The following is a 24,396-nucleotide window of genomic DNA, read 5'->3' as shown; positions in this document are numbered from 1 at the left end:
GCGAATTAGATGTTCTTGACTGTGATGGTACTGTTACCAATACAGTATGAAGGAATGGTGTAATTCGGCAAATTGAACTTCATATAGGTAGACCGTTGCAGTGGAGTGTATGTCTTCTCCATTTTAATGAGTTGCTTCTCCGCCACTTATTTCAACACGTTGATGAAACAATAGGTCCTAAAACCTTTAGTGGGATGATTGGTCAACTGCTTAATGGCTTTGAAAGATTACCTCTAGTTGAATTTGAAAGAGTTGACTGCATAATCCCTGAAGTAGACCGTCAAATTCTCAGCAAAGACCAGCAGTGCCTTTTGGGTATTTCAAGATCAGTAAATGCAGGAGAATGTCCAAAAGACTTGTCCTATCGAGACCTATATCGCCTTCAAGATGGCTGACAACCGCAAACAGAATTCTTAGGTAGTACATCAGTACTGAAAATCCCTCAGAAAGTCTTAAAGAATTGGTACTTTTTATATTGCGTTCGTACGTGCCTTTGTGGTTTAAAACCAAAACAAGCCATTCTTTTTCAGGTGGTTCGAAACATCTTTTTGAAGCAATTGCTACAACAGGATATCTCCCTGAAACTCTTCGGCAAGTGGTAGAGCTCGTATTTGAGAGAAATGCATTTTTTGCCAATCCAGAAAACTTGCTCTTGACTATGATAACGGACGAAAGGAAATATATAAGAGAACTTGCTCTTAGACGAATAATAAAGGCAAGAGAGGCAAAAACTAAAGGATAGACAATCAGGAACTTCATACCACCCAAACTCAATTTTGGTGCTAAAGATTATACTGAAATGATTGATTGGTCCGGCAAAGTATCTTCTCCTCCATTTCTGCGTCGAATCAATGATGATGGGAAGTTGTAAGAGGATTCCCTTACCACACACAAGCTGTGGAGAGACATGTAAAACTGGTAACAGAAGGAGCCGGCAAAGTATGTGGTGACCAGTGAAGAGATGGATATATCAGGGCAACTCTGCAATCCAGAGCTATTATGCCACACTTCAGCCAAAAATCTCATTTCAAAGTAAATCCTCATTGCTAAAACAAGTGAAAAAATCCACAAAAATCAAGGATTAACTAAATGTAAAACACACCTGCATTGGATGGTTGGTTGGAGAGGGTGTGGGTGGAACTCGAACTGCAGCCACCTCCGCGTGGTGAGTTCTGGATCATTCTTGTTTACGAATGGGCGAAGAGCTGCAGATGAAATTATTTAAATTTTAAGTACAATTTTTAAAAAAGTTGCAAGAACGGTTTTTACAATATTCATTTTGCTTTTTAAACCAGTCATTTAACTGAAATAATCCAAAGTATGTTATACAAATGAAAAATGTTATTTTTTGGAAAATAATTTTCAGTTATGTTGTGAATTTAAAAAATACAATAACTATTTTCTACAGTTTAATACAATTTATATTACAGAAAATAAATCATGGAATCGATTAACTATTATTTATTTATAAGACAAAAGAAATTAAAAATCATAAGATTTTCGTCATTTTTTGGTAAACTTGAACTGCGATGCGCAAACGGAAGTTGTTAACCGATTTCAATTTTTTTTCTTAATTTTTCTAATCAGTACCAAAGGCAACTTTTATGCTTTATAGCAACTTAAAAAATAAAAAGTTTTTTCGGCCCACACTATTATATAGCTATATGTGGAGCTATGCACAGACTGCAACACACCAACCATAGTTTTCTCACCTCTGTGAGATAGTATTGACAATGAAGATATTTCATAATTAGATTGAGTTTGGCCACTGTTCCAAATACTCTGCAATTTGATTTACTTAAAATGCATTAATGGCGCCTTATAAATTTGCAATAGGAGTTGAAGCCACGATTCTAATAGTCTTCATAAACGTTCTCCAGTATGTTGTCATCATCTTGTAATATATTGTTCCTCGTTATTTTGGGTGGAGATGGTTCATATTCAGTTTCATATGAAGGTTCCTCTTGCTCTGGAAATGAAAGTCTCGTATTGCCGTATGGACCAACTTTAGGAACGAGCTCTTCTTGTCCTTCAAAATAACTATGCCCATCAAGTGTATCTTCATGTATTTCCGCGATATCCCCATTGCATTTGTGTATTATTATGATATACAAAATATTCGGGAAATTTATATCCGCGACTAAGATTACGTTTCCAGATTCACCACGTCGCAATTTTGCCTCTAACAATTTAACAACATTCATGGGGATAATCGCCTCATGATACAGATGTAGAGTGTGCCACATAAATTCTTGAGGTAAAAAATCCGTGACTTAGGCAACTCAACTAACACCCGCTCTAAGATTTATTACGTCTGGTAGAGTCCTAGAACATAGGCATGAAGTTGCTCGCACCTGTTAAAGAAACAAGTACTGAAGAGTGTTTTTCTACAGGAGTGAGGCGAAACGCTGGCTGACGAAATGACAAAAGGAAGTATTTGCATACTTGTACTCACGGTACACAGCACAGTACCAGAAAAAATATATGGATACCAGGGGCGCCGCGCCGATGAGAAGGTAACAGTCGGGGACTTAAATAATCATAATAAACTCAAACCGGGGATTATATAAACAAGTTAACTTACTTCAAATGGCTATACATGTATGCGTATTAAATAATATACGGATAGATTATGCGATATATGTAATATGTTTTCTTTAAGTAAACACTAAGACTTGCACTGAGGTTTGAAACTATTAACAGTAGTTCTACCTGCAAAACAATTAAAGTATCAATGGATCATTCGGGGCAGGAGCCCAGCCCCCAATGAAAAATGTGGGGGTCTAACAGGGCCTGTGCTCTTAGGTTATAGCGCCACTGATTGATACGTAATACTACTTCGAAAGAAGAACTTATCCGATTTCATTATTTGTTAAATGACTTTTGAAAATGCTAAATATAGGTATGCAGTAATTTATATGTAAATATTAAAAATGCAAAATTCGAAAACACCCAAACGAACTGGAGAAATTATCCGTATTAAGTGTATTTCCCCAAAGGTTACAAATATAACTGAATGTTCCTGATTTGTATAATATTGTGAAAATTTACATACTGAGACACAATGAGAAAGTGGGAGAATATAGTGTCAATAAACAACAATTTAAACATGTATTAAATTAACGGATAATATCAAATATAGAACCACTAACAGCATTAATTCTGTAACTTGTTTTCTCCAATTATTTTTTCCCTTTATTTTCAGGATTATATCATCACTGAATTTCTCCACTGGAGATTATCTTTCATTTAGTAGCATCCAACTTGATCTCAGCCTTGTAAATGAAACGTTTTAAAAAGTGTAAATGGCGAGGGGGAGGATCGAATCCGGAACACATGAGTAGGAAACCACAACGCTAACTCTTCTAAAGTGTTACTTATTTAACTAACTAACTCTATGGCCTATGGAACCCGGAGGTTCAGTGCCGCGTTCACAAAAGCTCTCCACTGACTTCTATCCTTAGCTAATTGCATCCAGTTTCTACTTTGTATTCCTAAGTTATCAGTCGTTGTCCGAGGCTTTTGTGAATGTTTCTGAACAAGTACCTTTTTTTTACAGGATGAGGGTGTTAGCCTTACCCAAACCCCCAAGCTGGAGGACCACTCCTAGTCGTCTGTCCGCGACTGCTTATTCAGTATATTCGCAGCTAACCTCTATATCTAGAGGCCTTCTCCTCGATCCGCAACCTGAGGACGCGCCATGCCGTGGTGACAGGAACCCACGTTACACGGCATTCTTGGCTGTACCCAAGTTGTAGTCTCAGGCTCGCCTAAATAAACAACCTTTTCTGTTCGCTCAAAACACTAGCTTTCAACAGTCAAATTGATTGGCGAAACACAGGAATATGTAATTGAGGACTCGGAGAGCAATATACCATTCTATTCACCTGAAATGCAAACAGAATGCGGCTCCCGGGCAACACATGTACCTTGAGAAATAGGGAGACACATAGAGATGAGACAACAAGGTAAAATTTCATAGTTGATAGAGATGGCATGAAGAACTAGACATTAATACCGCTTATATACAAAATATTACAGAACAAAACTTTCTAGTTTAATTAAAACTTTACCGCAAGTTGTTTAGCCTCTTCACCTCTACAACTAGCAATGATAACTTATATCAATTCTGGGATAGTACTTAAATGGTTATACTTACTACATGCTTCGTTTCCGTCACAGCTTGCTGATGGCACCCACAAATCACCTGAACCAGTGTCAAACACAACCTGGAATTCCTGTGGTGGATTTCCTATCGTTATGGGTCCATAGTAGGAGATCTGTCAGGATAAAATTTCCACATTTAAACTCATGGTGAAAACTTAAATTCTCAATATTTATAAGTAAAGGTAACCAAGAAAGTTCTTTTGCTTTTTCACCCATCACCTTCGAACATCCATGTTAAATAAGATGTAAATGGAAGATCAAAAAATAGTTTCCAACAGGATCGACGACCTTCTGCCAACGTTCTGGAAGCCTATGGATTTCATCGCTGTAGAACTTGGTGGGCCATGAAGCGAAGAAGATATCAAGTGTATTTTCCACCTCTACTGCGGATTTAACTGACATCCTCTAAGGTGATTGTCCAAGGAATGGAACAGGTGATAATCGGATGCTGCAATGTCCTGGGAATATGTCGGATGAAATAATGTTTTCCATCCAAGGCGTAGAGTGGTGTCCCTGGTCATACTCGCCATGTGGGGCTTAGCGTTGTCCTGTAACAGGAGGACCAGTTTGCAATTCAGAAGTGCTGGCTCCAGAGTTTTGAGTTTTTCTTGAACACGGCTCAATTGCTGACAGTACACAGTTGTATTGATGCTCTGACCACCTGGTAGCAGTTCCCGATGCACGATGCCGCGAGCTGTCCACCAAACACACAGGAGGATCTTCTAGTGCAGTGCTGGTTTCGGCTTTTTTGGAACCAGTTCACGTGGTACTAACCGGTTCATGTTCCAGAAATGGTTTCATTCTCAGACGAGACAACAAAGAAACACATATGTCTGCTCGCGTTCCTTTGTGGCCCGGAGTCAAACCGGTCAGCGGGACCCATCGACCCAACTTGTAGTGCTTCCCATGTTGATGGAGATGCTGGCGAATGGTTTCTCCATTCACACTGAATTGTAGTCCCAGTTCCTCACATGTCTGGCCACTGTTCGCCTCAATTGCTGCAAGCAGATCTTCGTTTCGTACATGTGTTAATCTTCTGACATGTGGTGCTTCTTCAAGTGTTTCGTCACAAACCTTAAATTTGCTAATCCAAGGCTATACTGTGCGCGTAGTCACCAAAGGCCTGCTATATCTTCCTCCCCGCAGCAGTGGCGTTTGACCCCAGTTTGAACTCGTACAGCATACACGCTCTTATGACGCTCTGTCCCATGTTCACTCTGTCCTTACGCAAGTTTATGGTGTAACTGATCTGCCACAGCTAGGTAGTATGTTGGATATATCCACACCAACAACTGACCTTCGCCTTATTCCCATTCGCATTCAACTCATGGTGTGAGGACCAAATGAACACAGACTTCCACAAAAAGCGACAGAACTTTCTTGGTTACCTTTATAGTAATAATTTTTTCTTCCTTCTATGAGAAAAAGTACATAATTATTTCATTCAATTTTATTAATTGAAGCGAGCGTAAGAGAGCTTCTACCATATAACTCAATCGGCGTTTGTGTGTCAATTAATCAGTCTGTCTTTCTATTCTATGATAACACCCGTAAAATTTTCCCCTACTTTAATGTAACTTGTTACATACTTTTTCCAACCATAGAAATTAAGCTTTTATTTGAATTTAAATCCATCAAGAGTAAGAGACTGAAAGGAATAAAATCCACTGCGTGTTAGAAGTGCGTAAAAATACGTACTATGAAAAGAAAATAATTTTCCAGTATAACTTGCAAAATCATTATTCGATTTCGACACGATCCATCGTAATTTTTAGAGTATCACCTGGGCCACTTGGCCTAACTTTTATCCACCTGTTTCCTGGCTTCCAATCATTGCTACTGGACTAGGTGAACCATTTTTTGGCATATGTACGTTAGTCAACCCCTTAATTTTCTAGCGGGGGACATAGAACCACTTCTTAAATTTTAGAAATTGCCAAAACCAAAAATTTAATAGGGCTGTATAGAAATAACGATCGCATCTTTGAAATTTGGATTGCCTTTCTCATTCACTTGTAATAAGGGTGTATCTAACGTTTTGAACCAAAGTCATTTTTCCACATTCGATAGCAATGTGAATTTCGAAACGAAATACTACGAAAACTATTTGTCATTTTTTTTTCAGATGTTCACCGATTTGAATATCACTCATTCTAGCTTTGGGACTTCTTGTATCAAATCAAAGAGAAATTCTAACCAAAGCATATACTATTTAATAAATATTATCGTTACGGTTTCGGCAAAAGATACTTTGGTCTTTGATTTTAGTTAACTTATCTCAATACTACATTTTAACTAATTTTAATTTTTAAACTAATTTTGATAGTTCATTATTATTATTATTATTATTATTATTATTATTATTAGTAGTAGTAGTAGTAGTAGTAGTAGTAGTAGTAGTAGTAGTAGTAGTAGTATTCACAAAGAAATATATCAACACTGAAGATACGCACATACAGATATTTAAATGCACATACAGATGCAGGTATTGGGAAATAATTGTCTTTCGTTTCATCCTCGTCCAGCTTTGGCCATAAAAAGAGGGATTATATGGTTTGGACGGTAACATGGTTGAGAGGGCATACGCACAAAATCTCACGGCCAAAACTTCGCCGACCAAAATCTTGCGGGCCAAAACCTCACCGCCCAAAAACTCGCCTGCTTAAAACCTCGCCGTCCAAAAACCTCGTGGACCAAAATCTCGCTTGGCCAAAAATTGCGGAATGAAACCTTTCCTTAAAATTTACCCAATGAGTTTCTTAATATACAATTCCATAAGAATAAGAATAAGAATAAGAATAAGAATATACAAAATATCGTGAGCGTGGGATTCCTCGGGGTATTCCAGTTTTCTCTCACTTTCTTCATTCCATCATTTCCTTCACCCTGATCATCAACGTCTCCTTTAACCTACAAGACATAATCGAGGGACATAGAAAATCAGATATTATTTCATATTTTCATAAATATTATTATATTTCGTTAGAATTTCTTAAGGTCACCGTCAAACTGAAATAAAACCATTCCAGGCTCAAACCCCATATATGTTGAAAATTTTATCGACAACAGTCGAGTTGTTCATGAGATATTAAGTCACAAACGCAGCCACTTTCATTTTTATGTATTTCTGTATGTCTCCGCCTTCCTGTCAAAGTGAAATGATAGAAACCATGCCAGGCTCTAACCTGATCTGTGTGGTAAATTAGATCGAGGTTCAAGTTATTAAGTTTCATTTATTTTTAAACATCTTCCCCTCCCCTTCGTGCGCTGTCAAAATGAAATTATAAAATACATCCAAAGCTCGAACCTCATCTACGTTGAAAATTTCATTGAGATCGGTCGGGTGTTAGACTCAAATCAACTCATAGCTGTATCCGAGGTAGCAGAGGTCAAAAAGCCACGCATATTTTAGAATAAAAGTCAACGATGAATGGTAAGGCGTGAAGCATGTAAGTTTCACGAAGTGGACGTTGTAACGACTCACCATACACCTTATCACTGATGTGATTCGTAACCCTAACATAACAGAAACAGAAATCCATATCAATAACTCCATATCTACAAGGTTATAAAAAAAACCGCATTATCCTATACAAATTCCAATAATAAACTCTTACGGGAGCTCTTTGATTCATTTCTATACTTTTTAATTTCATATATCCAACATAGCCAATATTAAACATCTAGAAGGAAAACAAATTCGGTTCCTTTTCATTTCCAATTCTCGCAATGCATGTGCTTTATTTTTAAAACAGCCTCTAACCGTACAACATCCTCCTCTTCTTTATATATATATTACACAAATGAATAACGTTCAGCCTACCTTCGTTCTCGAATAGAAACCGGTTCTACGTTTTCTTCCTGAAACCCATTTTCTGGCTTGTTATTTGGAACTTTCTCTCGTTTGGAATAATCCACCAATTATCAGCAGCGTCTCGATTTTGAGTTACTCTCTCTGATATCTTGAGGGAAGGTATCTTTCTGAACCTTCCGTTGAAGATTGTAGAATAATTCCCGTCCTATAATAGGTTCCTAATTGTCTTTGATGTATCAACGGAAGATTATAGTTAGTAATCCATAAATCGTAACTTTTAATATCTATGAAGTCTTCTGATACTGTTATCTCATACATACATCTTCCCAAACAACGATTAAACGTAACCCGCAAATATTTAGATAAGTGGTGTGGTAGATTTAACATCTAAACCGCTTCATCATCTTGAAATTTGTTATCACAATATTCTGGTAACGAATTTTCCACCGAGTCCCTGTGACAAGATTTTTTAACTGATATTATATCTTGGCTCGAAGGCAAACATTAGACCAGCTGATGAATTCTTTAAATTGCTTGATTGCGTAAACAATACAATATTTCATCGATCAATTGATTAATTTGTCGGTTAGTGTATCCCCAGGAACCCAGCTCTATATTTTCTTTTTTATCAGACATTTGACTAATTGAACTGCTCTTTCCGCCAATCCGTTGCTTTGTGGATGCCAAGGCGCCGCGTGCATTGTTTCCCTCCTATTTTTTTCAACATTCTCTAAATTGATGGGTTGCAAAGGGTGGTCCATTGTCTCAAATTATCACTTGTGACCAGCCAAATCTAGCGAAACAAATATTTAACTTTTCGATAGTTTACGAAGCAGATGTTTGACCCATTTGCCAAATCTCAATCCACTGGGTAAAACATTTACTAATAGAAGAAATTTACGTATTGCTATTTCGAAGAAGTCTATATTGACTCGTTGCAATGGTTGGCTCGGAGTTTTCCATGCATGATAACGATTTTGGGGAACTCGATTATGCGTCGCTTGACATGGAGTGCATTGTTGCAACAGATTCACAATATCCTTTACCATGGTTGGCCAATTGGAATAGTGAGCTCAGGGTTCACGAGTAAAGGGTCCAAATGGATGAATCGAGCTGCGTGATGAGACATATTGCGCCTAATAGAGGATGTGAAAATTTGTGTATGTGCAAAGTTATAGCGACTGAGCGCCATAACAAATGGATGGGGAGTGGGTCAAAGTTGGTGGGAAAAGGTCTATATTACCTTATAGAAATACATCAAACAAACTGTTGAATCTTAAAAATAGTAAAAGAAAGACAATGCAGACGGTGGTAGTTTCACATATTGGCAAAAGAAGAATGGGCAGAGTAGATCACGAACCTCCACCGCCGTCTTGAAATCCACCATTTTGAAATCTATAATATTTTTGTGAAAGGTAGTTATGTGATATATCAATTAGGGCCACCACGTTCTCAAAAAGTAAATTATGAACTTTGGCGATAGTTATCTGTACTTATTAGGAAGAATTAGGATCGCATTTACAGTTATTTACGAAAATCTAGGAGACTGATACTCGTATGTTGAAAGTTTGGATCAACACGAAAACACATGTAAGTTAAACATATTATCTACAAGCCAAGAAAACTAACAGTGAAATTTGATATCCAAGTTGTAAACTATTTATGACATTACTTCCAATTTGCTTCATATAGTGCCGAAGAGAACTGTTTCGGTATGGAAGAACCACTTCCGCTTGTTTTTTGGCTTTTGGTCGAAAACAATGTGGTTTATAGAGCTACCTTTTGTTGAATGACACACTTACTAATATAGACCATAACACAATAAGATCTGATAAGTTGGAATGTTATTACTATGTACTGTACGTAAACCACTATTTTTCACCACTTACTATATTTTTCACTCGACTTTCTTTGTCCACCCTCGTAAGCAATTGCAACTAGGGACAAGCGTAGCATGTGATATCTGGATGAAATGTGGACTACTGTAGTCGAATACAGCATTGAAGTTGTAGCGGAAAATAATTTATTGTGTGAGGTGGCTTTCTCGACTGTCTATCGTGTTGTTTTATGTTTGATCGGTTTGTTTGAAACATGAAGCCTTCGATTATTGTGACAATGTTGGTTCACGAGTTCGGAACTTGCAATGGTGATCCATCGTCGGAGGAATACAGTGTGCTTGAAAGAATTTAAAAGTTGTCGCAAGAAAACGGAAGTGTATTAAATGAGATACAAACATTGGTGATCGATGACGACTTGGAATCTGATGAAGATGGTGAGGATATTGATAATACCGATAATGATTTAGAAGAGCAAGATATTTCTAAATTACAATAATACATTGAAGTTATAAAAGATAGTTGTTCGCTACAAAGCAGCATCTCCTCCTATATGACTTCCCCGAAACATCATCACAATAATCCTAGGCTTTATATTTGAAAAAAACGATCAAACATAGTGCGCAACGAAAGATACTCGAAAAAGCCACCTCACCCGATGACTAATTTTCCGCTACAACTTAATTGCTGTATTCGACTGCAGTAGTCCACATATCATCCCGATATCACATGCTATGCTCGTCCCTAGTTGCCATTGCTTACTAAGTTAGACAAAGAAAGTCGAGTGAAAAATGTAGTAAGTGGTGAAAAATAGTGGTTTACGTACAGTACATAGTATTACATTCCAATTTATCAGATTTTGTTAAAAGTCTATATTAGTAAGTAAGTCATTTAATAAAAGGTAGCTATATAAACCACATTGTTTTCGACCAAAAGCGAAAAATAAGCGGAAGCGGTTCTTCCATACCGGAACAGTTTTCTTCAGCACTATATGAAGCCAATTGGAAGTAATATTACAAACAACTTACAACTTAGATATCAAATTTAATTGTTAGTTTCCTTGGCTTGTAGATAATATCTTTAACTTACATGTGTTTTCGTGATAATCCAAACTTTCAACATACGAGTATCAGTTTCATAGAGTTTCGTAAATAACTAAAAATATGATCCTCAATCTTCCGAATAAGCAGATAACGATCACTAATGTCCATAATTCACTTTTGGCCCTAATTGATATATCACATGACTACCCTTCTATTTTGAAAAAGTATTACAGATTTCAAAATGGCGTATTTCAAGACGGCGGCGAAGTTTCTTGATCTACTCTGCCCATACTTCTTTTGCCAATATGTGAAACCACCAGCGTTTGCATTGTCTTTTTTTACTGATCTATTTCTATAACATAGCATAGCCCTTCTCCCACCAACTTTGATCCCCTTCATTTGCTATGGCGCTCAGCCGCTATAACTTTGCACATATACATATTTTTGCATCATCTATCAGGCGCAGTATGTCACATCCCGCAACTCGATACATCCATTTGGACCCTTTACTTCTCAGCCTTAGAGCTATTCATGCCTAAATGTTGGTCATGGAGCAGAGTTAAAATTCTTTTCTATAATGAGCTTGGAATGACTAACTTGTTTCTACAAAAACTATAGTTTTGTTCGATATGTAGTTCATGCCGTTGACTACTGTACGCTTGCAATTCACTTCTTATGTTACGACCCACGTAACATCCAGTTCATGACTTTTGACATCACTCTGCCATTAGCTGTCTCCCTCATAATTACCTCATATAACGGAGGTTCCATTGTGAGATTACCTAGTTGTTCTTGGGCTACTTGCCAATTACCTTTTTGTTCTTCTACTAACAAACGTGATAAGCAGTCTGCAACTTTCACATGCTTGCTATAGGAAATTTTATAATCATAGTTGAGCAACATTAGTGCCCATCTCTGTAATCGATGAGACGCGAAAGTAGGAATATTGGTTTGCTCGTCGAAGAATAATTTTGTAGGCAAGGAATCCGTGCGTATCTCAAATAGATGCCCAAAGAGATATTTATGAAACTTCCGTAAGGTAAAAATTATAGCTAACGTTTCTTTCTCAAATTCACTATAATTCCTTTCTGCGTCATTTACTGTAGGTGAAGCACAAGCGACTGTAATGAGTTTGTCTTTCTTCCTCTTGTACAGCTGCGCACCTACTCTATAACCACTGCTATCCGTAATTAAGACTACTTCAGCCTTACTGTTAAATGAATGAATGCATTCGGCTTCTTGGATCAATCGTTTGGACAAAGTAAATTCTCTTTATGCTTATCTATGCACTTCAACTGTTTTACATCCTTAAGAGTGTGGCATTTCGAAATTGCTTCTTGTGTTTCTATAGTAAACGTACTCCCTCTGCAAATATTGTTTAACCCACATACTCAATTGTCAATTGCAAATATTTGCATTTCTCAAACCTCACTTTAACATTATATAATTGTAATCTTTCTAAAATGTAAATGATGCGTTGCAAATAACCCTCTTTATCTTTACCCGCTATCAAAATATTGTCTAGGAAAGCAAACACAAACGGCATATCCTGCAATACCTGATCTATAATCTACTTAAATATGTGAACTGCACGTGAGCCCACTTGGTATTCTTTGAGGCTGATAAAGATCCCATGGCGTTGTTACCGTTAGCAAAGGTTTGGATCGCTCATCAACTAAAATTTGCTGATACGCCATTCTTAGATCAGAACATTGAAAACCGCCTTGCCTTGTAATGGATTAAAAATGTCTTCCGGTGCAGGAAGTGGGTATACTATCCTTCAAGAACCTTGTTTAGTATCACCTTATAATTGACACACAAATGTAATTCATCGTTTTTCTTTCTCACGATAACCATATGTGTAGTCCAATCAGAACGAGACACTGTTTTCTTATATTTTTCTGTGCTACTAATTTATCTACATCACGTTTGATTTAATCGAATATACTATATGGTATTGTATAATGCTTCCTAAAAATTGGAATAGCATCCGTTCTGGCAGGAATATGACAAGTATGTGCTGTTGTAGACTTGTTAACTTCCTCTGAAAATACTCTAGAAGATTTTTGCTTCAGCATGTGGCTTATATTTTATTAAACAACACTATTAATAATTCGGCGCTCTAACAATTCATTACCTTGAAATATTTGTTTCCATGCTGGGAATAAAACATATATCCACGGACGTCCTAGTATTCACATGTGATAATTTATTTTCTACCAGTACATCTTCAACCATCCAGCAAATGGTTTAAACTTAATCCAAACTTTTATTCCACTCAGAATTTTTAAAATGCGTATTTGGGGTGCTCCTAAAACAGTGTTTTCGTTATCAATAGAACAATTATAGAAATATTGTTCATATAATTGAAGCGCTTGGAGGATAAAGGTGGTATGTAACAAATTGAATATGATGAGAAAATTGACTTTCACAACTTTGCCCGTTAACATACCACCTTCATCGTTTCTAAATATCTGCATTAGGACGAGAACTCACCAAATAATGTGTTAGGTAGCATATAACATGTGCACGAACAGCCAGAATGCAACATTTCGAAAAATGTAACATACCACCTTTATCCTCCAAGCGCTTCAATTTATTTGGCAGAACTGTAGCTGCTTCTGTCTCCAGTCCAAAAGGAAAGTATACATTATTACATAACAACTTGAGCCAGCATACTTCATTTCGACGGTAGAGTCACCAATTTAGTTAAATTAGATAAATGATCATTATTAAGGCGTTGTCTCACTAAAACTCGTCGCCAGTTGTAATGACTTAGCATACACCTTATCACTGAAGTGGTCCATAACCCTACCATAACTCAACCAGGAATGCATATCAATAGCTCTATATCTACAAGGTTATAAATAACCCGCATTATCCTATACAACAGCCAGTAAATTCTACCTAGATAAACTGTTACGGAAACACTTTGATTCATTTCTATACTTTTAATTTGATAGGTGCAAATACAGCCAATATTAAACATCTAGAAGGAAAGCAAACAACAGAAAACAAATTCGGTATCTTTTCCAATTTTCGCAATGCATGTGCTTATTTTTTAGCACTTTCAGCCTCTAACCCTACAGACATCAAGCCAGCAAGGTTGGAAACCACTGTATTAGACGAATAAAATCAATTTATAATAATACACAAATATAGCAGTGAATGGAACATTAGACGCAGAGTATCACATTTTACTATTATAATTCTATATTTAAAAACGTGAATACCATGATGTAAAGAGAATTTTGAAAAAGAATTTTCGTATAACAAACTGCTGCAGACAAATACACTACCCACACTCATGAATTGCTAGTACAAGTTTTACTTAATTTGTATTTAACGTTAACATATAATATGCCGACATTCTGTCAACACCTACAACACCTCTGATGTTACATTTTAAACAATATTATACTTATGTCGTGAAATGATTATATGAATATGTATGCAACTGATTTATTTTAATGTAATTATTTTATATAATTATTCATACACCGAAGAAACTAGAATTACGTAACAGAAATTTCGGCCCAAACGGGAATCGGACTCACGACCTTACGATTTGAACTTCCGAGGTTTACCACTGAATTAACGTGACCACTACAGTTGAGTTTCTTCTAATGAAATAAAACGAACTTTCCAATACAATGCTTAAACATGGCATTAAACGTCATTGTGATTATAATATAGTAGCTTGACCAACCCAAATTTTAAATTCGACACTAATCTCAGTCATTTGAACCATTTAATTTTTTTATCCCCTTTTCACCCCACACTGATAGCGTCGTTTTTGATTCTTTTAAATATCAGTAGCTTCCAGCCAACCCAGAGTACTAATGAAAGCTAAACGTAGAGATTTAAATGCTATAGGGGTATCGACAATCAACTTAGGAATCCCGAAGATTATGGATTCGACATATACGTTAGTTGTTTATAATTATTTTTTCAGTCAATATTCCTCCAGCACAGGGGCGACAACTATGGATTCGACACTAATATCGATCGTTTTCTAGCATTTTATGTATCTCCTTCCAGTTCCAATATGTAACCCGACAGTACTTTTTTCCAGATTGTAAGAAATATGGTTAAATTATTCTAGACAATCCAAAATTATGTTGGAATACACACATACATACATACATACATACATACATACACTTTTATAGATATAAATACAGATAAGAGATAGAGAAAGGGGGAGGGTGTGAGGGAGAAAGAGAGAGCGATGCAGGCATCACCACTTCTATATACAAAAATATATTAAAGTGATGAATTTAAACCCTACATAAAGAAGTTCCGTTCTAGATTGCTTTATAAAGCACAATTTCAGTCTCTTCTCGTGACCTTTGGGAGTCGTGAACTTCTTGTGATGATTTGTGTTAGCGACTTTTTTGTCTAGAGCCACGATTCGATTTTGGATATTCTCTACACCTCTTACTATATTTCAAGAACGCAAGTCACATGCTATAATATGAATATTGAGAAGTTACCTGCGTATAAGAAATATCTGCACATACATAAATAGACAAGTCATTCATTGTTATTACATGATTTTCTTAATTTGTATTTAATATTCACATATAATATATCAAAGTTCTGTCAACACCTACCACATCTCAGATGTTTATGTTAAACATAATAGTTACTTATGTCCTGAAGTGATTAGATGAATATATATACAACTGATTTATTTTAATGTAATGATTTTATATAATTTTCATGCATAGAGGAAAATAGAATTTCATACAAAAACTTTTGACCCAAATTGTAATGGAATTCACGACCTTATGACTTGAAGTCCTGCGGCTTACCACTGAGCTATCATGATCACTCTGGCTGAGTTTCTTCTAACGAAAAATAACTAAATTTCCAAAACAATGACATTCATATAAGATGCAAATGCTGCTATTGATCTCCTTTTTTATTTTACTATGGGTTTGAGATTTGTGTTCGCTATCTTTCTTTTAACTGAAAATGATCCTTTACATATATAAGTGTTCTTTTACGAATGGAAGCCTGTACTACGACGGATATATGGAAACCTAAATGACGAAATTACCATGTCAATACATGGTTTCGAAATATTGTAACAATCAATTTCAATCAATGTTACTTTTTTTACACTTAATAACATTTCAATATGTATTATAACAATACAAAAACACATCTGCAATTTTTTTCCCGATTGCAAAGGTTGAATTGGAGGTTCGAACCTGGTTTACTGTTTTCCGAAAATGCCCGAAGTTGGAGTTAGAAAACTTTTGCCTCAAAACAGCAATAAAGTACTTTTGCCTCAACTTTTTGGAATAGGGTGTACATGAACAGGTTACAATAACAACTTATTAGGTTCAGGTGTCACAAATGCGAAATTTAAGTAGAGATTATCCAAATGGATTTCACTAGTGTTAAATTTCCACCTATGATCTTAGACTATGAGTTGTTACTAAAGATCAAAGTGTGAAATGGTATTATTTCAAATAAATCGATGTTAAACATTGCCTATCATATTTCAAATTCTAAACTTTTACACCAATAACTTTAGACTATGAGTTGTCGATAAGTTTCAAAGTGATAACATAATATATCAGGTTAACGTCATTTAATTTTAATTTGGTACTTTTCGTGTAAGAGTACACGAGTTGGATCATCAAATTTAACAAATTTACCTAGAGAACAATTACGAATTTTTATTTACTTTTGACAATTCCAAAATTTTAGTGATGAGCCAAATGTACTTCTCCCAATATTCATGTTCAATAAAAAACAATGATACCTTGTATTTGTAGTGTTACAATCTGTCTTAGTGAACCTTAAGCACAACCTTCAAAATTTGCACATCGTACGTTTTCAATTTGCCTGCGAAAATTAAAATGTCCCGCTAAATATGAAGTGCTACTTTAGACAATATATTTTTGACAATTTTATACTCATAAAAAGAGAATAAGCAAATTAGCAACAAACAATGGAACAGTCCTAGGAAACATTTATGAACATATTTTTTTACCAATTCTCTAATTTAAGAGGCCCCAACCAAAATTTAAATGGAGAGCATTTCGTGTACCATTATAATATGAAAGAAAATTTATCATATAACCATATGTTGTAGTAAAGCCTCATCTAAGGACGTACATTAGGTCTATAAACAGTCATGTGGTAATATGAATAGTTTGACAAGATTCTATCCATAAAATATAAACAGGACCGCCCAAATTTATAGTGGAGTCTAGGGAAATGTTACCAAATTTGGTTTTAACAATTTCCAACTTTAAGGAGTCATCCTATGTACTCCTAACAAATTTTCAAAGTTAACTTCATTCTACCCATGTCTAATGAAAGAGATTTGACGGTCTATTCATATATAAATGTATACAATACACTGAAACCTCATCACAGGTGATATAATAGGTCAAAATTCTCCAAATCTTGACTTATAAAAAATTTTTACCTATGAAAGCGGATAAGCTAAACAATTGAAATTTACCAATTCTAGTGAAAATTTGCCAAATTTTGCTTTCTGACAATTCCTATAATTAAGGGTGAACTAATAACCCTCCCAAAATTTAAGAGGAATGTATCAATGTACCTATGTCCTATAAAATAAAAGACATCCATTTACTTAAACATATGCCATACAACGCGTTAAGATTACATCAAAGAAACTTAGGTCAATAATAAACCACATGGCGAGCACTTGGCAGTACTAATTGTCAATTTTTCCTTTTTTACCCACAAAAGGTTTAAGCAGGACCAACTACATTTACAGAAATATATATTTGTTTGGTCTTATGTTCCCCATTAAATTTTGAGAAGGGGGCATCAATGTAAAAGAGGACAGACCTTTGTACCCAATCATATGACAACATAACGTGATAAAACTTAATTAAGAAGGTAAATTAGGTCAATAACATACCAAGTGGTACAACGTATTGCTTAAGTTTATATTTTGATATTTTTACCCAAGGATGATTATAAGCAGGACCAATGAAATTTACAGAAATATATATTTGGGTTTTAGAAAACATGTACCAAATTTCATTTTTGGACAATTCCTAAATTTAGGAAGTAATCCTATGTACCTTTCTCAAAATTTAAAAAAGAATCATCAATGTACCCATGTCTTATGAAAGAGAATGGGTCCCTATATTCAACCCTATAATACATAAGCCAATAAGACCTCATCAAAAAAGAAAAATAGGTCAATATCCGACCTCGTGGCCGTACTATTTGGCATATTTCTGCCGGTGCAAAGGAACGAGATGGATCACCCAAATTTACAGTGGTACATATTCAAACGTACAAAATATTTACCAAATTTTACTTTATGACAATTCCCAAATTTAAGGAGTAGGCCAATATACCCCCTCCAAAATTTAAGAGTGGAGCATCAATATTCCCATGCCTTATGAAAGAGAGTGGGTCCTTATACACACATATATGATCATGTAACATTTGAAACTTTCATCGCAGGGAACAAATTGTCAAAAACCTTCAAATTTTGCCTATTGGGTCATTCCATACGAAATCACCAAAGGGTCTAGCGGAATAAGCATATGAAAACTGAACCCAAGCATATCTGCACCAAATTTACAGTACCGATTAACATTTATGAGAAACTCAGTTTCCAAAAGTTTCTGCCCCCCAAGGCTTTTGGAGGGATGTTAGGAGGGGGAAGGAAAATTTAAATTATTAGAATAATTTCGGTTTTAGTGAACAGAACTGTTGGCTGCTGTTCTCACGTTGCTGCTATTGTGTATTATTTATCATATACGAGATGCTTATCGAAAATCATTCGACCAGTTGAAATACTCAGCAAAATGTTCACGAAAACCGAAATTGTTCCAGTATTGGACGAAAATAGTGATGAGGATTAATTTCTTTTAATTCATTCTTTATTTGATCATATTAAACACACACATATAGTAATACCATCGAAACAAACTAAACACATAAATACATATTAACAATAGACATATTATTAACCAACTGTTACAAAACAAGAACAATTACTAAACAAATATATATATATATATATATATATATATATATATATATACAGGGTGACCGCGTGACTATGTTACAAAATTTAAGGGATGATTCCTGACACGGAAACAAGAAGAAAAGTTCAAATAAACTTTTGTCCAACGTACATAATTTCGGAGCTACAAGGTGCCGAAAGCGTGGGAAACTGACATTCAAAGCTCTATAGCTCGACTATGGTGAATGATAGAGCTAATGCGGCATGGTCACGTCAAAGACACCGAAGTTGCTGTATTCAAAAATGCTTAGGTCGAGATCGTGCAATTCGTGCACAAGGGATTCCCCAAAGGAGCGTAGGGATTCCCGGATAATCTGTCAAGAAAGATGGGTCGAAAAGGATACGGATGAATAGCTGTCCCAACTGCTAGCAATAATGCGTCTGTACTAAGTCGATATCTCGCACAAGCACAAAATGGCGAACAGTTTTATACGTGCCATGTGTGGTTGCATAACGCGCACTAAATAAGAATGGGAAACATGAAAGGAAAATGTGAATAATTTAGTACAAATGTTAAATACATGATATTACGCTGTCCTATCATTGAACATACGCATTTAATAAAAGGCAATAGTCATGAAACGTTCTAAAATGTTGTAAAAGGATCACACTATTAGTCTTTCTTCCATGTATTGTTGTCATTGAAAACAAATAAACAAAACTGAGCGAAACAACCATAATGCAAAAGAGGTTGTTTCCTAAAAGCAAAAGTCACAAGAATGGGAATAATGTCTTCAATCAACATTTTACAGCAGGATTGAATGCAGCCAAGAACATCATCAATTACCAGTAAACGAGACAAATCTCCCAATTATCCTACAATAGGTGATGGACATGGCGTCCCTCTACTTCAACACAGGCGTTACAGCGTCGCAGTAAGATCTGACGCATCCGCTGTAACAACCCAGGATCTGTTCTTATAGTATCACAGACAGCGAGTATTCGTGCTAAGTTCTTCTGCGTTGTCTATAGACGTTTCATAGACAAGTGTTTTGACATGACCCCACAAGAAAAAATTAAGTGGATACAAATCTGGGGAACGTGCATGCCAATTACAAGGACCGCCTCTTCCAATCCATCTGTCACGAAACGTTTGATTCAAGTACTCTCGAGCACTAGCTGAAAAGTGGGCTGGGGCGCCATCATGTTGAAACCACATCCGTTGACGAACACCGAGAGGGACATCCTCTAATAACTCTGGAAGTATGTCTCGCAGGAATCTCGTATACACTGGTGCAGTTAATCGTGGTGGTAGTAAATATGGACCTATTATCTGATCACTGATAATACCCGCCCACATATTTATGGCGAATCGGTCTTGGTGGCTCCTTTCCACAATTGCATAAGGATTTTCGTCTGCCCATACATGACTATTGTGACTATTAAATATCCCGTCTTTCGTAAAACAAGCTTCGTCGGTGAAAAGCAGGTAGGAAGCAAACTGTGGATCAATTACAGAGCGTTGGAGAAACCACTCTCAAAACCGAACGCGAGGTTGAAAGTCAGTTGGACGTAAGGCCTGAACCCTCTGCGGGTGATAGGGGTGTAACTGTTGCTCGTGTACTACTTTCCAAACAGTATCTTGTGCTACTCCCCTTTCACGTGCTTCTTTCCGGGTGCTTACTGTTGGGTCTTGGGTGAAACGGTCAAGCACTTGTTCTTCAAAGTTCGGAGTACTTGTGGTTCTTCGTCTTCCTTGGTCGTAGTATTGAGGTTGTAAATTCCCCGTGTCTCGTAAGCGTTGAAAAAGTCTGGCAAACATAGTATGGGCTGGATGTCTTCTTTCTGGATACTTCAGTCGATATAACCTATTAGCTTGTCGACTGTTGCCATTTGCTTGACCGTATACAAATATCATGTGCGCAAGTTCTGCTATCGAATACTCCATTTGATCTCACATTCGAACAAGCAAAGCACAAACTGCACTAAGGAACTCGTACGCTACGAACAAAACCACATGAAGAATGACCTTCCACCTTCCACAACACCTTCTAGTAGGGTTGTCTTATACTTTCCTTACCTTCGATTGTTTTCTACGACAGAAGGAAGAACAAATGCTTGTGATCGAACCTGCAAACTGTGGTGTACTTCAGGTGATAGCACCGTCTGTGAAAACAAAATACCTTCTAAACGATAACAATACATGTTAAGCATTCTAGACAAAATCTCGGAATTAGTCCTGCAAAACATCGGAAGCAGCGACTAAAACAAACGTCCTGATAAATTGTTTTTCCTTGTTCTTTTTCAATGTTCGGGTAACGCACATTACGGCTAATGATAAGAAACGGATATTTTACTGTTGTTCTCTGGCAGTGGTCAAATTAACATGGGATGGCGGAAAAATCCCCCTCTCGTAAAAAGTATCCTCGGCTCGTATCATCAAATGAAATAAAGTTTCTGCCTGGAAGAAAGCACCCATATCCCCCGGTTTTTCCCCTTAGTTTTACTTGCTTTCAATGACAAAACTACATGAAAGAAAACAATGATAGTGTGATGTTTGTACAACATTTTAGTACGTTTCATGATTATTGCCTTTATTAAACGCGTCTATACGTACAATGAACAGGACAGTGTACTATCATGTATTTACCATTTGTACTAAATTATTCACATTTTCCTTTCATATTTTCCCCACTCTTATTTAGTGCGCGTTATGCAACCACACATGGCACGTATAAAACTATTCGCCATTTTGTGCTTGTGCGAGATATCGACTTAGTACAGACGCATTATTGCTAGCAGTTGGGACAGCTATTCATCCGTATCCTTTTCGACCCATCTTTCTTGACAGATTATCCGGGAATCCCTACGCTCCTTTGGGGAATCCCTTGTGCACGAATTGCACGATCTCGACCTAAGCATTTTTGAATACAGCAGCTTCGGTATCTTTGACGTGACCATGCCGCATTAGCTCTATCATTCACCATAGTCGAGCTATAGAGCTTTGAATGTCAGTTTCCCACGCTTTCGGCACCTTGTAGCTCCGAAATTATGTACGTTGGACAAAAGTTTATTTGAACTTTTCTTCTTGTTTCCGTGTCAGGAATCATCCCTTAAATTTTGTAACATAGTCACGCGGTCACCCTGTATATATATATATATATATATATATATATATATATATATATATATATATATATATATATATATATATATATATATATATATCACAGTACATTGATTATGTGAAAATTAACACAAAATTCGGGAATGTATAATTTCAGTTGATGTACAGCAGTGGCGTAGCCAAGGGAGGTGCGAATAGGGTCGAGAACCCCCTTCATCCTCAGAGACTAATTACCATTAAGACAAAAAATACTTGTTATAATAAGATTCCAATGTTATAACAATTTCATCCCCCCATTCAAAGGTATTGGTTATCCTAGTGGTGTACAGTGTGTAACATATGTATACCACATAGATACTGACCTATGTACATTTGCCTTTTTTTCACTATGAGGTACTTGCAAACAAAATGGAAACAATATATGTTGTTAGGGACCCTTTCAAGAGAAAACTAGCAAAAAAATGTGTGTGTCCCAGTTAGTCTTCCAGTAAAAAAAATGTTTTTGAAAATTTCAAAAGTTTTTTTACTTCAATTTTCAACCCCAAAAAATTCAAAAAAATATTTTCCGACTTTTCCCTTGTTAAGAACACCTAACATCTCTTTTTTTAATGCAAATCGGTTCAGTCGTTCAGGAGAAAAAAAATAATTTCAGTTTTCTTTCCCCCTCCTAAAACTCCTCCAAAAGCACTTGGGGGACAGAAACTTTTGGAAACTGAGTTTCTCATAGATGTTAATCGATACTGTAAATTTGGTGCAGATATGCTTGGGGTCAGTTTTCACGTGCTTATTCCGCTTAGTGATGGGTAAATTCCCGGGAAGATATTTTTCAGGAATATTCCCTGGGAAGATTCCCCAAAATTGGAATTTTCCGGGAATTTATGTACAATCACAAAGAAAATTGCATTCTATTACTATAGTATAATTTCAAAGTTAAATTCGTTTTTATATCACAGTATATTATTACTGTTGTCCCCAGAGGAGTATTTAAAATGTATATACTGAACGATTTTATGTTATTTTATTAACATTTTATTATATTTAAAGAGTACGCATAAATGAATATTTATTTACAATATGTTCTATGAAAGTAAATGTGTGTCAAAAATGGTATAGTAAGTCCACATAATTTAAACCGCTAAACAGTTTAAATTTATATGTAAGTGGATTTTCTAAACTTGACTCTACTTCTGACTGATGTTATAAACATATACATTTTTAAATGTTATAAACTAATTAGGTTGGGTAACTGCAAGAAGACACATGTCCCACCATTTTATCAACGTTTGGCATAAATATGTATGTTCACAATATTTCCAAGATACTTTCTTATCTTCATAATTTTGCAAGTAACATTGCCACACACGACCTTTTTCCTGCCCATTTCTCGAAATTCATGCGTTAATTCACATGTAAGAGAAGTCCGAGTACCTCTTCAGAAATTCGAGTCAGAGAGAGGAGACAGACCGACGTCTATTACTAACGGTGGTTCAAGGTTTATTAATAGTACTTCATCTCTATTTCTACATAATTCTACATTATTTTACAAAATGGTTCCTTTTCATTATTTCCAAATTAGTACTTTGCTACCTTTTAGTGCAAATGGAAATGGAACTTTTAAAAAAAGCATATTAGTTCTATAAAGTACAGTAAAAGAATATTAAATTTTTTAACCTCCAAATTTTTTAACCAAAGTAAATCATAATATATTAAAATAAAGTAATTAGTCATATGATTCTTATAATTTGGAAGATAAAGTAAAGAAATGGAAATAAATTCCTTCCCGGGAGTTTATATGCCAGGGAAAAAACCGGGAATATTCCCATTTTTAAAATTCCTTCCCACAGGGAATATTCTCACTGCCTATCACTAATTTCTCTAGGCCCTTTGAAACTAAAATGTGGCTCATATGTTTTAAATTTTCTTCGAATTTTGTACATGTGTTGTGGTACACAAACACTACACTCCTGTAAAATTTTACAGCTCTACCTCAATGGAGACTGCTGTAGGAGCCATTCGAATTTTGGGAGTTTTGTGCAAAAAAAACACCTAAGTCCGCCTTCGACTTAAAGTACTGAAACCGCTAGATCTCTGGTGATATTGAACCTATTTGAAAATGGTTTTCACTAAAACAATCTTAGAATTTGTAGCATTTAAAACATTGTACTAATAAACTTCCCAAATGAGGTTAAGCATATGAACTTCACCATCAAAGAGAAAAAAAGAAGAAAAATAATGTCAAAATTTGGCAATTATTTCTGAAAAAGGGCCACCTAATATCAACCTCAAATTTTCAAAATAAGTAGCTCTGGTGTTCCTCTTTAACATAAAAGAAATTAGGAGGGTATTTTTTGGTATGTTCAAGAAAAACAAATTATGACACAATGTAAGTTGAGGGCGGATATAGGCAATTTTTGCACAAAACACCCAAA

The 24,396-nt window shown here is 35.9% G+C and overlaps 1 protein-coding gene across 2 annotated transcripts in view; it reads right to left on the bottom strand.

The window, feature by feature from the left end:
* LOC145681001 (lysosomal aspartic protease-like) overlaps positions 1-24,396 on the bottom strand; it is a 163,561-nt gene that overhangs the window by 106,512 nt on the left and 32,653 nt on the right. For both annotated transcript variants that reach the window (XM_081752265.1, XM_081752264.1), the window contains exon 3: positions 4,160-4,280. In XM_081752265.1, the coding sequence (XP_081608391.1) occupies positions 4,160-4,280 (121 nt within the window). The remainder of the gene's footprint in view (positions 1-4,159; positions 4,281-24,396) is intronic.

Source organism: Thermobia domestica, chromosome 3 (genome assembly GCF_964235325.1).
Source record: "Thermobia domestica chromosome 3, izTheDome1.hap1.1, whole genome shotgun sequence".
NCBI lineage: Eukaryota > Metazoa > Arthropoda > Insecta > Zygentoma > Lepismatidae > Thermobia > Thermobia domestica.
Note: the sequence above shows the minus strand (reverse complement) of the source record. Positions and strands in the feature narration are given on the sequence as shown.